At 36.5% G+C, this 16,693-nt stretch overlaps 1 protein-coding gene across 5 annotated transcripts in view; it reads left to right on the plus strand.

Annotated features, from left to right (window-relative positions):
- Positions 1-16,693, plus strand: part of SC1 (voltage-dependent cation channel SC1) — a 170,874-nt gene that overhangs the window by 140,643 nt on the left and 13,538 nt on the right. For 2 of the 5 annotated variants that reach the window (XM_089735311.1, XM_089735310.1), the window contains exons 9-20: positions 6,085-6,188; positions 7,214-7,425; positions 8,475-8,637; positions 10,226-10,360; positions 11,238-11,452; positions 11,867-12,037; positions 12,542-12,735; positions 13,180-13,411; positions 13,778-14,049; positions 14,541-14,785; positions 15,534-15,834; positions 16,176-16,491. In XM_089735311.1, coding sequence (XP_089591437.1) covers positions 6,085-6,188; positions 7,214-7,425; positions 8,475-8,637; positions 10,226-10,360; positions 11,238-11,452; positions 11,867-12,037; positions 12,542-12,735; positions 13,180-13,411; positions 13,778-14,049; positions 14,541-14,785; positions 15,534-15,834; positions 16,176-16,491 — 2,560 coding nt within the window. The remainder of the gene's footprint in view (positions 1-6,084; positions 6,189-7,213; positions 7,426-8,474; positions 8,638-10,225; positions 10,361-11,237; positions 11,453-11,866; positions 12,038-12,541; positions 12,736-13,179; positions 13,412-13,777; positions 14,050-14,540; positions 14,786-15,533; positions 15,835-16,175; positions 16,492-16,693) is intronic. The other 3 variants (XM_089735312.1, XM_089735313.1, XM_028176424.2) reach the window with 3 other exon arrangements.

Raw genomic sequence — 16,693 nt, forward strand, 5'->3', positions numbered from 1 at the left:
CGGCTGCCTTACCCTACAAGCCGAAACGCATTATTGCTTCACGGCAGAAATAGGCAGGTCATCTACAGACAGTTGAGAAAAAAAGCGCAAGTAATGCAACAGGTCTGTTATCTCCTTCTCAGCTAAAGTAATATTAAAATGATGAAGAATAAGATGATACTAACGCAACTAATGAATAGACTAAAAATTACAAAGGCGAGAACCGAGAAATACATTATATTTGACAGAAGCCTGAATATTGTTAATGACATCTTCAAGACAAGTTTACATATTTCTGTGGGTTAATTTTGTTGTATTAATTGAAGTTAATCTATGTTTATTGGCACCAGTCTCTCTGAGTTTAATGCTATTGCAGGAACCTACGGAGAGGCGTTGGCTAATGGATGAATAAAATAACAATAATAAAATTCTCAGTGACTACATAAATAATTCATCTAATTGATAATATTTATTTATATATTTTTATATGTATATATTTATGTATATGTATTTATTTCAGTATGAGTATTTGTATCTATAAATATTATGTATGTTATATAAATACGTGTGTTTAAGTAATATCACTATCACACTACACCTACCAAGGTTCATCTCTGCACCCCCCCTAAGGTAGACTGTCAGAGAATGCCTATGGCATTAAGTCCGCATTTATACTGTCTAGTATATAAAATTATAAATAAATAAATAAAAATAAAAAATAATTAATAGTCCATCAAACTTCTACATATATGTACAAGTTCCGAACAAACAGTATTCAAATAGACTCTTATCCTTTTTTTTGTGATTGAAAGATTACTGGTGGGCCGGAGGCCTTTCCAGTTTCACCAGGACAGGTGGGCGAAGAATAAATGCGGCACGGTCGCGGACTGTTTTTATATGCGGGCGGAATGTCATGGATGCATCCAGTGTGACTCCCAGGTACTTGACCTTCCCGACCCAGGATATAGGTTGGCCGAAGAGGGCGACGGGGGGTGTGGCTCTTATCCGACCGCGACGGGGCAACACAAAGCGACCGTCGCCCGAAACATGTCTTGTCGGATTCCCCGGATTCACTCTCGATGCTTTTAGACCTCACAAGCACCGGTCACTGTCCTCGTCAAACTCATCGATTACGACGAAGATTTTGACGAGCGAACTAATCCATAGACACAGCCCACTGAGTTTCTCGCCAGATCTTCTCAGTGGGTCGCGTTTCCGATCCGGTGGTAGGTTTTGCGAAGCACTGCTCTTGCTAGGGCTAGTGTTAGCAAATTCTCTCAGGTTGAGCCCGTGAGCTCACCTACCCGTCTGAGCGTAGCTGGAATAGCCTCTTAGGCTACCAGCGAATAGATAGGTAAACTAAAATCGAATCGTCGGCCTACCAAACAATTTCACCCGCTCGGTGAAAAATCTTCCCTTCTCCGTTAACCCTCCAAATATATACAAAATCATTCTTTTTTTTTCCATATTGCCGAGCGCAAGGCAGAGTCAAATTACGATCATCACATTGTATACAGCCCGATACGAAATCATTTGCTCGATAAACCTACACCGTAGACACCCAATAAATTCGACAAACATATTCCCTACACACCTCTATCTCGGTAAATCCGGCCCGCGTTTGCCTTCAACGAGATAAAATTTCCATCAGGATGTTCGAGCCAGCTCGCCGCCAAGAAAATCGAATGCGGTGTCTCTCGCATAAGTTTACTAAACGTGTTTACTCGACTTTGTGTATCTTACCGGTAACAAACAGGAATCTTTGAAACAAGACACGCATCATATATTTTTTCAAACCTTATTAGGACTTATGGTGTTTTAAGAAATCTAACATTTGGGATCTTTTTATAATGAAACTCTACGACGAACAAAATTCCATATTTACCTTTCAATACCTCCGTTAAAACAAAAGTATTATTCAAAAAAGTTACCGAATATTTAAATTTTTAACAAATAAAATATCAGTCACACATGGCACAGTCAGACCCAGTCATCGATGTTACTTTGGACACCAAAAAGGTAGTGTTAATTGAACAGTAAATTAAAAGATATATACATAATTTACAATCCACAACCTAAGTAATTAAACCGACTGCACGTGTAATGCATTACGCGATGTCTTACGAAGGGTGGCTGGAAAGAAACGGATGAGTAGGAAAAGAGCCGGAGACTGGTCTCAGTGGTGTGGACTGGGAGAGACCTATGTCCGGCAGTGGACGACTATGGACCAATGATAATAAGTTTCTGCAATTTCTAATCGAAGACCTTATATTATATATTCAATACAATATATCATTCTAAAGAAAATTTAATATCAGCCAGATCACAGAAATAAATTTAAGGCAATTTAGCAAAGAAAAATGAAATACACTGTATTTACAAACGTTTAATTTAAAATAAAATTTGATTCAAAAGTAATTTTCCTCAGATCTTGTTTGTTCGATACCGCCCCGACAGTTGCTGTCATAAACTTGTTATAAAGATTTCATTGTTAACGATAAATGAACAAAACGGAACATAATTGAAAAGGTTTTTAGATATTCTTCAGTAATATTAATTGAAAGAAAAAAAAACCTTTTTTTTCCTACCTATACTGATAACGTTGAGAGGCTATTTCAGCTTCTCCTTGACGTGTAGGTGAGCTTACGGGGCTCTAACCGGGAGTGTTGCTAACACTGGCCCTAGCAAGAGCAGTGCTTCGCAGAATCTACTACCGGATCGGAAACGCGACCCACTGAGAAAATCCGGCGAGAAACTCGGTGGGCTGTGTCCTACGGGTTAATTCACTCGTCGAGCCCTTCGTCGCAAGCGACAGGTTCGACGAGGACGGTGACCGAAAACATTCCAGTTTGAAGGATAAAACAGAAAATCAACCAGAATAGATGTGCTCCTTTGCTCAATCCACATTTCAAGGTCCTAGGCAATATTCACTCTTTGTCATCTATTTGGCTACAACAAAAACGTTGGTCAGTTACAAGTTCAGCACTCCTGTTGTTAACCCACCTGTTGTTAACTAAATGCCCTTGAATATCACAACATGAACAGCATCAGCAAGGTTGATGAGATCAAACTCTAAATAAAATTGTAGGCTCTCATCAAATCGATAATTGTTTGACGCATGTTCTACGGTACAGGAAGGTAGCTTTAAAATTTACAGATATTATTTTCTTTGTAGCACGATATTTCAGTTCGAAAAATATCAGAAACCTATGCTTTCGAGGTTATTAACAAAAGTATGATAGTTTAAGTTGTACGTTGCTATCCACACAGCCGAGAACAGGCAGGAATGGCACAAGATAATGCAGGAGAAAGTTATTAGAGGAGGAGGAGGAGGAAGTTGTATATTTCATTTTATTTCATGTAATAATTAAATTCCATTAATTTGTGTATCTTTGAAATTTGTTTTTTTTTTATTATTTTTTATTGCTTAGATGGGTGGACGAGCTCACAGCCCACCTGGTGTTAAGTGGTTACTGGAGCCCATAGACATCTACAACGTAAATGCGCCACCCACCTCGAGATATAAGTTCTAAGGTCTCAGTATAGTTACAACGACTACCCCACCCTTCGAACCGAAACGCATTACTGCTTCACGGCGGAAATAAGCGGGGTGGTGGTACCTACCCGTGCGGGCTCCCAAGAGGTCCTACCACCAGTGAAAGTAAGTAAAGATTCCGATGATTTTGATTGTTGTTACTCTGTGGAAATTATTATTGAATTAAATACTTTGACAAAACAGATACTGTTTAAGAGTCGATGCTGACCCACTTTCGAGTTTGTTCTACATATTTTATCCTTACTTTATTTATTTTTATAGAGCTTCCTTCCTTCCTCCGATTGGCTTATAAGATGCGAAACTTTTTCAAATTCTGATTCAAACATTTCTTGGGATACAAATTGAGTAGATTAAAAACTTTATGATCCTTTAATTATTGTGAATATCAAGTCATTGCTATATCATTTTAATTAATTTTTATTTGAATTATTCGTAATAGTTTTATTGTTCTTACTCTAGATGAAGAGTTCAACTGGTGTTTGTTATTTATGAATACGCACTTTTATTTACTGGTGGTAGGACCTCTTGTGAGTCCGCGCGGGTAGGTACCACCACCCTGCCTATTTCTGCCGTGAAGCAGTAATGCGTTTCGGTTTGAAGGGTGGGGCAGCCGTTGTAACTATACTTGAGACCTTAGAACTTATATCTCAAGGTGGGTGGCGCATTTACGTCGTAGATGTCTATGGTCTCCAGTAACCACTTAACACCAGGTGGGTTTTGAGCTCGTCCACCCATCTAGCAATAAAAAAAAAAAAAAATAAGAAGTCACAATTTTCATTTATTATTAAATATTTTATTATTTAGTTCATATAATTAGGTATCAGATTAGTTAATCATTTTCGGTTGAACCAAGTTGGGAAGTTTGCTCAGTCGTTCAATTACCGTACATAATTAAGGTAAATTCAATAAAGTAACATAAATAAACAGAACTTGAACTCTTTAGATAATTATACTTTAACAACTTATTACCCAATAAATCAAAGAGTATGCAAAAAGATATTTAAACCTGTAAATAAATATAAATATATTTGTCTGCCATTAGGTTCACTCCACTCTTTCTAACCATTTGTATCTGTCGAATCACTAATATTTCCTGCCAGTCATTCAATATTACAAGCAAATACTTGGATTAATGTACATTTTTTGCTGAGATGTATGCACACGAAGTTCACAAGATACATATCATAACTAGCTTCATTCGTTCGAAGCTGTGATTTTAGTCTCCGATCTAAAAATAATGCGATCCCACTCTTCAAATAGATTAATTTGGGTCCCAAATATACTCAAATCTAGCGTAATTAATAGTAAGGATTCACATTAAAAAAGGAACAAAATGGTAAATTGATGCTGCCAAATAAACCAAACCATTACATTCTCAGAATGAAAAGACATTGAAAACAACAAAAAAACCATTTAACCTCTATAAACAAGCTCGGATAACGCCAGGCAAATAGCTTCCCGTGTTATAATCCATATTTCCGGTCGATGCTCCGCCCACGTGTTTGACCCGATTCCGTTTAGCCCCGCAGTCAACACCTAGGCAAATTTGCATGATAATCGTGTATGGCGACATTTTAGCATAACGAGCGGTTAGCCCCTACAAGACTTTGTATTCATTAACCGGAAATTAACGTGGGAAGAAATACTTGCGGCGACGCGACGGACCAAACGTAACTTAATGTTGTGGTTTACAAACCGTTCATTCTTGTTGTAAATAGAAAACACTGTTTTTGAAGCCTATCTTATGTTTAGACATCAAAAACAATAAGCAAGTACCTGCTCTAATTTATCTTTAATTCCCTAAGCAGACTCTAAGCAGAATCTAAGCAGAATCTAAGCAGACTCCAAGCAGACTCGTTAATAGTGCGCCTTGTGCTGAGCGATTTTCATAGCACTTAGACAAAACGTGATTACCACTGCTGGCTTTGATACACAAAACTGAAGACTACATTGCATTATATATTTACTTAATCTTCATTGTACACAAAATGAGATAAATTAATAATGTCAAAAAGACATAGTAAACACAAATGGCAGTATTATCGCCAAGAATGATTTTGGTGCTGTTGCACCCTAAAGGCAGTGTTACGCTGCAAACAGAAATGTACCATTGTTTCGTTTCGGATGTAGGCAGCAAGGCACAACCCAAATGTATACTTGCAGCATGCCTTAACATCAGTACTTAGACAAGGCGTTAGATAGTAGAAACTGTAGAAGAAGTGACGTTTACTATTACTACAGACGGTATGTTAATATATCGTATATATTATAACCTAATAATAAATACTTTTTTCGATACATGTCTTATCTCTGTCTAATATTAAGTGAAGACAACTACAAAGTTAATTTTTGATCATCTAAGTTAGGTTAAATTTATTTAGTAAAAGCAATGTCGAGATTAACGCTGAAAATGAAAACAAATGAAATTGAATTTGCTTTTGTGAAAGAAAAAAATTATGTGTACACTGTACATTACTTATTGATCAATTTAATACATAATCAAAACCAATACGAAGTCATTAGTTATGCAATAAATTATCTTCTTTTAGGTCGAGATCCAGGTCGGTGACCCCGAGCGCGTCACCGCCACCTTTGCCGCCGCCGCCGCCTCCGCCGCCGCCCCCTCACACCCTCCACCCCGACAATGCATTAGGTACATCATTTTATACTTGGACCGCATGTCTGAGTTACATAATTGTGCGCTTCTCATGTCGGGTTACTTTTATGGAAATCGTTTGTCGGGGTACGCCATGCATTTTAGTTATATGCTTGTGGTTACTTGAAGCGTGAATGCAGATGGAATCCGGTTTAAAAATTTGTTCGCTTTTCATTGCTCGCTGTTAATTTAAAACTGCATAATAAGAATAATGCGTCACAAATGGAATTAAGTTTCATTTTAGAACAAAAATTTAGCGAGCAATGAAAAGCAATTGAGATAATGAAACATGGGTTATATGAATGAAATGAATTCTTTCAATCTTAATTTTTCAAGTAAAAAAAGATAAGATAAAGATTTCAGTATTTCTTTCGGTGTTAGCTTGTCGTTTTAAACTACTTTTACGGTTTTATCTTACTCTTTTTATTGTTAGTATATTATTCCCGACGTTTCGGATCCAGCTATCGCATCTATGTAGCTATCGCATCGTATCAACTTCGCTGTCTGTGCGAGTAACTATGGAAATTAGTGGTCGCGACGAAGCTGTTCCCAACAACAGAACATCTCTTTCATCAATCGCCAACGATCATTTTATACGATGATTCCATTTCTCGTACCGCTGTTACCTTTAAAATGGCGTTCATACCTTTTTTTTAGATGTTTTTGCTTAGATGGGTGGACGAATTCACAGCCCACCTGGTATTAAGTGGTTACTGGAGCCCATAGAAATCTACAACGTGAATGCGCCACCCACCTTGAGACATAAGTTCTAAGGTCTCAAGTATAGCTACAACGGCTGCCCCACTCTTCAAACCGAAACGTCTTACTGCTTCACGGCAGAAATAGACAGGGTGGTGGTACCTACCCGCGCGGACTATACCTTGTTATGTGTCTTCAGATCACGAGTTCATTACATTATCTTTCATCTAACGGACATTCACCGGATTTACCGGAAACAGGCGATTCACTACCGATAATTTAATGTGGAACATTCATAAAACCTCCCTTAATTTTAATTCAAGGTCGTGGCATCCTGAGTGCAGCTGGTCGTCAACTGAGCGATCACAGTAACAATAGAGAATCATCGCTCGACGACTCCGGTGTGGTCGATGACCACGACGACGGAGAACACACGTCTGATGACCAGGCCCCACACCCTCACCCGAGGCGGGTATTGTTAATGCCGCCGCCGTTGCCTGCACTGCAGCAATCGACACCAATGCCACCTTTACAAGTACGTTTACCTTAGATTTTTTTAGCAGGACGAAATACCCGATACTAAATATTACCGTGGCTGTACCTAGAATAACACGACATTTTTTTTTTATTGCTTAGATGGATAGACGAGCTCACAGCCCACCTGGTGTAAGTGGTTAAATGTGGGCAATGACTTCTACAACGTAAATGCGCCACCCACCTTGAGATATAAGTTCTAAGATCTCAGTATAGTTACAACGGCTACCTACCCTTCAGACCAAAACGCATTACTGCTTCCCGGCAGAATAGGCAGGGCGGTGGTACCTACCCGCGCGGACTCACAAGAAGTCCTAACACTAGTAAAAACTCCGTCTACTTCCAGTTGTGTCGCAAAAAGTCCTGAAATCAAACCAAGCAGTAGCATTTTTCGAATTCTATACTAACGATCGGATTTATGGCGTAGGATTTGTTTGCCTGTTTGCCTGCACAATCACATGATTCGATATATAGGGTAGGAGTTCCGTTATAAAAAACAATTCAGACTTCGAATCGAAGAATGCCGAATATTAATAAAGTTGTTCGTTTTTGAACTAAAGGGTATTTCTCTCCGTATGGCATTTCTGGCCAGCAGAAGGTTTCAGATCTTATTCGATGTAACTTCTATCACCACTACTTAATACGTATCATTCTTCTTTCATTACTTAATGAGAATCATTTATTGATATTTATTTGATATTTTTCCATACGTTTTGTTTAGAAACTAATTTATATATGTGCCATTCAGATGTGACAAGAGTCAATGTTCAGAAATATTCTATATCATCATTTCGCCTTTTATAGTCTTAATTTTCGAAAGTTCAATCAGCTTCATCGAGTTTTGATGCAAAACTTTCAGAAGTTTTTACTTCAATCAACCTTTCATCTTAAAGTTATCTCGACGAAAACGCTATTACAAATAAAAGAACCTACCGCGATCCATTACTATTGACACTCGTCAAAAGGAAATTTTATTTTGCCAAAATTTTGTATTCGGCTGGGTAAAATTAAAAACTCATCTATGTGTATGAAACGTTGGTATTTTCACAGCAAACACAGGAGAGTCACACAGAAGAACCAAAACAGAAAGCCAAACTAAGAATACGAGAAGAGAAACCAATAGAGAAAGTAAAGAAAGGCGATAAGCAGAAAGAAACCGTGTACGAAAGATATCCATTGAATCCGGACTACCTCAATCAGATCGTCGTTTTAGGTAAAAATCAATTATTAACTACCAATTACGTTATGCCATTAATGCTATTTTAACATTTGATAGCATTATAACATATTAACTATTGGCACGGCTTTACACGAAGCACGTTATATAAATTCACTATACTAAAAATCTCTGTCACGGAATCGACTACGCTTTGCCGACACTAAGTACATATTTTCACGATAAACCGGCCTAAATTAGGACAGAAGTCTTCTTTGAAATGCAATTTAGTAGAGCAGCCTTTAATATATGAACATCTTTGCTGAACTTTATTGCATGATTGTTTCTATAATCACAAACAGTTACGACCAACGGACTAGAATTTCGAACTCAAGCATTGCTTGCGTTTCTTGCAATTGTAATATTGTTTTTTTTTTTTCTAATTTTATACTATTATGTATACAGTTTTGTTGATTCTCGTACAAACGATCTTATGTAGAGAACGTTTCTGTCACCTTCTAAGTATTTTTGTATCCCAATTTAAATCTCTGTATTGTTGTTTTTTTATTAAGTAAATGTCACTTGCATTTGTGAATACTTTGATAATAATTAATTGTGAACTTGAACTTTTTTAAAAACAAACTTTGTAAATAAATTGTTGCAGAAGCAAATATGTACAACAAATAAATTTTTTACTATTACTACGATGAAATAAAAAAATTAAATTACAATATTATGCACTTTAATTCAGTTTAAGCTATGAAAATAACTGTCACTATCATTGAACTTGTAAATAATGTACAATAATACATTTGAAGATACAGTATCCAAATTATTCAAATATATTAAACAAACTGATTAATTCTCGCTGTAGTTGTGCAACATTTTGAAATTTCGTCCTACAATTTTCATAAAACAATACCGGACTATTAAAGGAAACATGCCATTTTTGGATACATTTGTCTTGTTAAAATACAAAAATTAACGTAATTTAAAATATAACCTCCCCTATTTAACCTGTGCCTTCATTTTAATATATCGAGCGGTGAAAAGCTATCTATGGCTATTTGGTTTATGCAACATTTTTGTAACTTTACAGGAGAGAAATTTAAAGTTTAAAATTAGAAAAATATTAAATAAAAACTTCTTCAGCTATTTCAAAGGAATAAACTTAATTGAAGTTTAATTATAAATATTACTGGTGGTAGGACCTCTTGTACAGTCCGCACAGGTAGGTACCACCGCTCTGTCTATTTCTGCCGTGAAGCGGTAATGCGTTTCGGTTTGAAGGGTGGGGCAGCCGTTGTAACTATAGTGAGAGATCTTAGAACTTATAAGTTCAAGGTGGGTGGCGCATTTACGTTGTAGATGTCTATGAGCTCCAGTGACCACTTAACACCAGGTGGGTTGTGAGCTCGTCCACCCATCTAAGCAATAAAAAAAAACATAGAAACGAAATGTCGCTTAAACTATTGCTATAGGTTAAACTATAGCCTTTTACTCCTCAATTACTTTATATGGCATGTTATTTTTATTGTCCTTCTCGAGTCACCGGTAGCTCCAATCCTATATCTAATTAAATATTCATTGTTCATTTAATTCGACACTTTTGCAATTACGCTTCTACCCTCATTAATATCGTCAGGGGCGGACTGGCCATACGAGCGTGCGCCCGCCCTCCCGCAAGCGGAAACGACGAAAATTAATGAGATCGGTTTATTGGCAGCAAAGCACAAAACTCATATGGGCAATTACGAGCAAAATTGCACTTACTTCACAGGTTAGTAAACACTGACGCCAATGCTGCTACCCAGTCCACCCCTGTTCCCCACAGGAAGACTGCCGGGCTACGTCGCAATTGGCTAACTCGTTGTTGTCTCGTCTTTACAAATAATTCGCATACAAACATAAATACGTAAATAAATATGACGAGGCTTTTTTTTTATTACCCTTTTATTAGCTTCAGACGTATGTATGTATGTAAAGGAATCTTTGAACATGATTTTGAACGGATTAACTCGAAATTTTGTATACTTATTAAGGACCGATGACAATTCAAAATAAAATAAAAAATTATAAAAAAAAATTTGAAAAAATTGGTATTCAACTAAAAAATGAAAAATATAATATTTAAAAAAAAATAACAAAATACGCATTTATATAATATAAAATCCAAATAAAAAACAGAAAATAAATTTTCTTACACTATTTTTAATTCAAATTTATTTTCTATATTTTAGTTGGATTTTTTATAGAAGCGTGTTTTGTTAGTTTTTTAAACTATTATTTATAAAAAAATTAATTTTTTGGTTGGAATAAAAATGATTACAAAAAACATACATATATAAATTGATCAAATTATATCGATTCAATTGAAACACTATTCAATAATCATATTGGCTTTTGAATAATTATCAAATTACCCTTTACTGGTTTTCCTTGAATTTCCGGTGATATCCGCACAATGATTCCTATCCCGTTTCCTTGCTTATCGTTGCATGCAAACTTGGATGTAATGGCTAATTTTCTTACTAAAGCTTAAAGCGCCTTTATAGATAAAAAGCTTACGACGCTTTCGTTGATTTTGCCCGTTCCTTGTGTGTTATGTCCGAATTTGTTCAAACATTTGTGAAATTATCACTCAAATTTAATTACAGATGAACTCGTGGATAGAAACTGCGAGTGTTGCGTGTCTTGCTGCATAGACTACGAAGGTTGGCTTCAATTCCAAAACTGTCTTTACGGGATCGTGAAGGATCCTCTATTCGAGTTGTTCATTACGACTTGTATCGTTTTAAACACATTGTTTTTGGCTCTAGAGCATCACGGCATGAGCGAGAACGTTAGAAGGGTCTTAGATATAGGAAATAAGGTGATTATCTAAACCAGTGATTCTCAACCACAGTTCCGCGGCACTTTTGTGTGCCGCCAAATTTCAAAAGTGTGCCGCCAAATTTTGCGAATATGTAATAATGTTAATATTATTAAATTACATAATTTTAAAAGAAAAATATTTTAAACATGAATATATATTTAAATCCACAAAAAAGAATTATAGTATATTTTAGTTTATTTCGTATATTAAATTTTTTTTATAAACTATTTATGCAGTGTGTTGTAGTAAGTAAATACATTTTATCTTTTTTTTTGTGTGCCGCCAAATTTTGAAATCGTTTAATATGTGCCGCAACAAAAAAAAGGTTGAGAATCACTGATCTAAACCAAACGATACAAATTACGTCAAAAATTTATTTCGTTAGTCATTTTTATTATTATCGTTTTTCAGGTTTTCACTTCTATATTTACTTTAGAGTGTATAATGAAAGTGATGGCGATGAGTAAAGACTTTTTTGCTTGCGGATGGAATATATTCGATCTAATCATAGTTTCGGCTAGCTTACTCGATCTCATATTTGAATTAGTGGACGGCTTGTCCGTGCTACGTGGCCTGCGTTTGGTAAGTTAACATTTAAAAACATCATCTATATATTAACACGTGAAGCAAAAACTTTGTACCCCTTTTTACGAAAATTGCGCGTTACGGAGTATGAAATTTCCCACACTTATAGAGAATACAGAGTGCAGAATGCTATTATTTTTTTTAATTATGCATAAAAAAATACATTAAATTAATAAAACAAGCATTACCCACACTACCATGTTTTTGACACAACACAATATATACCTCTACATTTATTATCAAACCTTTGTTAATGTTTAAAGTCTGTGGCCAAATTAAGAATAGATTAATATTGTTTGTCTATAATAAAGTTTAATTTTATTTGTTTATAGTGTAGTCTTGGAAAAATCTCTGATTAGAAGTACAATAGTCTTTGACAATAGAAACAATAATGTACAAACTTATGATTTCAGTTCATTAATAGTCTAATTTCGACTACTGTGCGACCACTAGCTAAGATAATTCTGCGAGCTGAATGTTATGTTATTGTATTTGTTACAGTTGAGAGTGTTAAAGTTAGCCCAGTCGTGGACTACGATGAAAGTGTTGTTGAGTATTATAATATCGACTATAGGTGCTCTTGGTAATTTGACGTTCGTATTAGTGATAGTTATATACATATTTGCGGTAATCGGTATGCAGCTGTTTTCTAAATCTTACACCCCTGATAAGTTCGATCCAGATCCAGTACCCAGGTATGCAAACTTCTGTATTTTTAACTTTTTTTATATCTAGATGGGTGGACGAGCTCACAGCCCACCTGGTGTTAAGTGGTTACTGGACCCCATAGACATCCACAACGTAAATGCGCCACCCACCTTGAGATATAAATTCTAATCTAAGGTCTCAAGTATAGTTACAACGGCTACCCCACCCTTCAAACCGAAACGCATTACTGCTTCACGGCAGAAATAGGCAGGGTGGTGGTACCTACCTGCGCGGACTCATAAGAAGTCCTGCTATCAGTAATTACGCAAATTATAATTTTGCGGGTTTCAATTTTTATTACACGATGTTATTCCTTCACCATGGCAGTCAATCGTGAACATTTCTATTTTTATTTCCAGTAAACAAAAAAACATTGATCGGTGAAATAAGTGTTTGTTGAAATGTTTGCTTATTGACTTTTTGTACTTTAGATGGAACTTTAATGATTTCTTCCATTCGTTCATGATGATATTTCGGATACTGTGCGGTGAATGGATCGAGCCCCTGTGGGACTGTATGAGAGCCGAGCAAGCCAGTGGCGCAGAGAGCTGTTTCTTCATATTCTTACCGGCTCTCGTAATGGGAAATTTCATGGTGCTCAATCTCTTCCTTGCCTTGCTGCTCAACAGCTTTAACAGTGAAGAACTTAAAAATAAAAAAGAGGTAACACTCGTATCCATTTAGGTACACTCTAATGTGGATTTCTTGTTTTTGTTCTTAATCTATATATATAAATTAATTACTGTTCGTTAGTCTCGCTAAAACTCAAGAACAGCTGCACCGATTTCGCTAATTTTGGTCTTAAATTATTTGTGGAAGTCTAGAGAAGGTTTAAAAGGTAGATAAATATGAAAATGCTCGGAATTCAATAAAAATAACAATTTTGTTTTCCCTTTGATATGACCCCCGTCGGACGGATTCCTGTTTGTTTTAAGTTTATTTTATACAAAAGCTTAGATCTTTTATTTATCGATTGAGGCACTACGAAGTCTGCCGTGTCAGCTAGTACAATCTATATTTAACTTACAGGAAGTGGGCGAAGATTCAAAATTAGCTAAAAGCTTCGATAGAATACGTTCTATAGTAAGGAAGAAAGGTTTTCTTATATCTAGAAGTAAAGAGACTGAAAAAAAATCGAAATTAGAGGAGCTAGTTAACGAATTCATGTCACAGCAACGAGCTATTAAAGAGAAGAAAGCGTCAATACCGAGCGAGCAGCGTTACTCCGCCTCAATACAGGAGACCATACTCTTTCCGCATGACAATATCTATAGCCATAGCTACCAAGAGGCCGTAAACAGGTATTCTTTTTATTTTTATTTTTTTTTATTTTTATTGCTTAAATGGGTGGATGAACTCACAGCCCACTTGGTGTTAAGTGGTTACTGGAGCCCATAGACGTCTACAACGTAAACGAGCCACCGACCTTGAGATATAAGTTTTTAGCTGCCCCACCCTTCAAACCGAAACGTATTACTGCTTCACGGCAGAAATAAGCAGGGTGGTGGTATCTACCCGCGCGGACTCACAAGAGGTCCTACCACCAGTAATTACGCAAATTAAAATTTGTGGGTTTGATTTTTATTACACGATGTTATTCCTTCACCGTGAAAGTCAATCGTGAACATTTGTTGAGTACGTATTTCATTAGAAAAATTTGTACCCGCCTGAGATTCGAACACCGGTGCATCGCTCAACACGAACGCACCGGACGTCTTATCCTTTAGACCACGACGACTTCATAACATAGATTAAATACTTCAAAACATCTCATATTATGTTTACTTTTCAGGCCAATTTCTGTTGGTTCAGAATTCGCATACCCGCAACTGTATCAGAGCTGCAGCAACATTAACCACGGCAGTCAAGAGACGTTAAAAGACGTACGAGACTTGGCAACCGAACACAAGATAACAAGCATTAGGGAAGATTCCAAAGAAAATCTAGAAGATACGTCGCCGTTCGAACAAAAGTCAGCGCAAAAACTACTAAATCAAATATCTTCTGGATATTACACACAACCATCGGATTCGAGAGGTAAGGAACTCGATTGTAATCTCATAATCGATAACTAGCGACCCGCCCTCGCTTCGCTTCGGAAACATTAAAACACACATGAAAAAAAGAAAAAAAAAAAAAAAAAAATTGCCTATGTTCATCAGGGACAATGTCGGCTTCTAATGGAAAAATAATTTTTCAAATCGGTCCAGTAGTTTCGGAGCCTATTCGAAACAAACAAACAAACAAATCTTTCCTCTTTATAATATTAGTATAGATGAATTTTGGTCATAACTCCGTCAGAAGATAAAATAGAAGTATATCTTCTATATATATAAAAATGAATTGCTGTTCGTTAGTCTCGCTAAAACTCGAGAACGGCTGGACCGATTTGGCTAATTATGATCTTGAATAATTTGTGGAAGTCCAGAAAAAGTTTAAAAGGTAGATAAATATGAAAATGCTTGGAATTAAATAAAAATAACAATTTTGTTTTTCCTTTGATGTGTCCCCGTCGTGTCGGAGGTTTCTTTTTGTTTGTTTTAAGTTTATTTTATACAAAAGTTTAGTTCTTTTATTTATCGGTTGAGGTACTACGAAGTCTGACGGGTCAGCTAGTTATTAATATAAAATTGTGTAACACAATACGTGAGATATGACTACATTTTCTTATTGTTGACGAGAATGTTCTAATATTCAAATTGTAATTTAGAACGTTCTCACCAAACAGTATTAATAAGGCACAACGTATTTTAAATTGATAAACTTATTGTCAACCTGATTGCAGACGAAGAGAACGAACATTATGAAATGGCACAGTTCTCTTGTAAAACAACACCGGAGAAAACTAAGAAGCAAGGTAGAGACCCGCCAAACACGTTATCCAAAGATCCGAATAAAAAGCCTGACGAGGACGACATGAAACATCCGTGGCAAACATTAGTTTCTTATGTGGATGAATTGACCGTAGGGGGGCGGAAGAACTCTAAAGGCCAGTACATCGATGCGATGGGAAATTTTCCGGGATTCGGGAAACAGAAGGAACCAAAAGTGCCCCAGGATTGCTTCCCGAGTCAATGTTACGATATGTACGTACGATCTAATATTTACAATCAAGCATTTAGCTTGCAAACAACCGGTTTCCGAGGCGATGATGATTTTACCACGTTCAGTTATAAGTTGTCGAATGAAATTGTATTAGTTTTGGTGCAATATGCAACTTGTATATGCCCCTGAGATTTCCATGAGTGACGGTGAATACGTACTGATGGTAAATGGTTACCGTCGCTCATGGACGTCAGCAATGCCAGAGGCAGAGCCAAGCCGCTAGTTACCGTATAATTTTATTTGAAAATCAATTATGTTACGCCACAGTATATATAATCTCAAAATAATATTATACTATTTTTGTATATTATCTTTATTACAGAAGCTCGTGTTGGGACACGTGTATAGACACAAAAATTGGCCAACGTTGGATGTTGGTTCGAACATTTGTTTTACGTTATGTGGACACGCCCGCATTCGAGTGGTTCGTTCTAGTCCTGATATTTGCTTCGAGCATCACGCTGTGCTTCGAAGACATTCACCTGGAAAAGAACAAACCATTGAAGAAGATATTGTACTGGACCAATTTGGGATTCTGTATGATATTCATAATAGAAATGTTTCTCAAATGGATAGCTTTAGGATTCTTCAGATACTTCACTAGCTTTTGGACGTTGTTAGATTTTACTATAGTATTCGTAAGTATGCTCATTCGCAGTTCAAAAAGTATATTCCTTTTTTTTATTGCTTCGATTTGTGGACGAGCTCACAGCCCACCTGGTGTTAAGTGGTTACTGGAGCCCATAGACATCTACAACGTAAATGCTCCACCCACCTTGAGATATAAGTTCTAACATCTCAGTATAGTTACAACGGCTGCCCCACCCTTCAAACCGAAAC

Source organism: Bombyx mandarina, chromosome 19 (assembly GCF_030267445.1).
Source record: "Bombyx mandarina strain Sakado chromosome 19, ASM3026744v2".
NCBI classification, from domain to species: domain Eukaryota; kingdom Metazoa; phylum Arthropoda; class Insecta; order Lepidoptera; family Bombycidae; genus Bombyx; species Bombyx mandarina.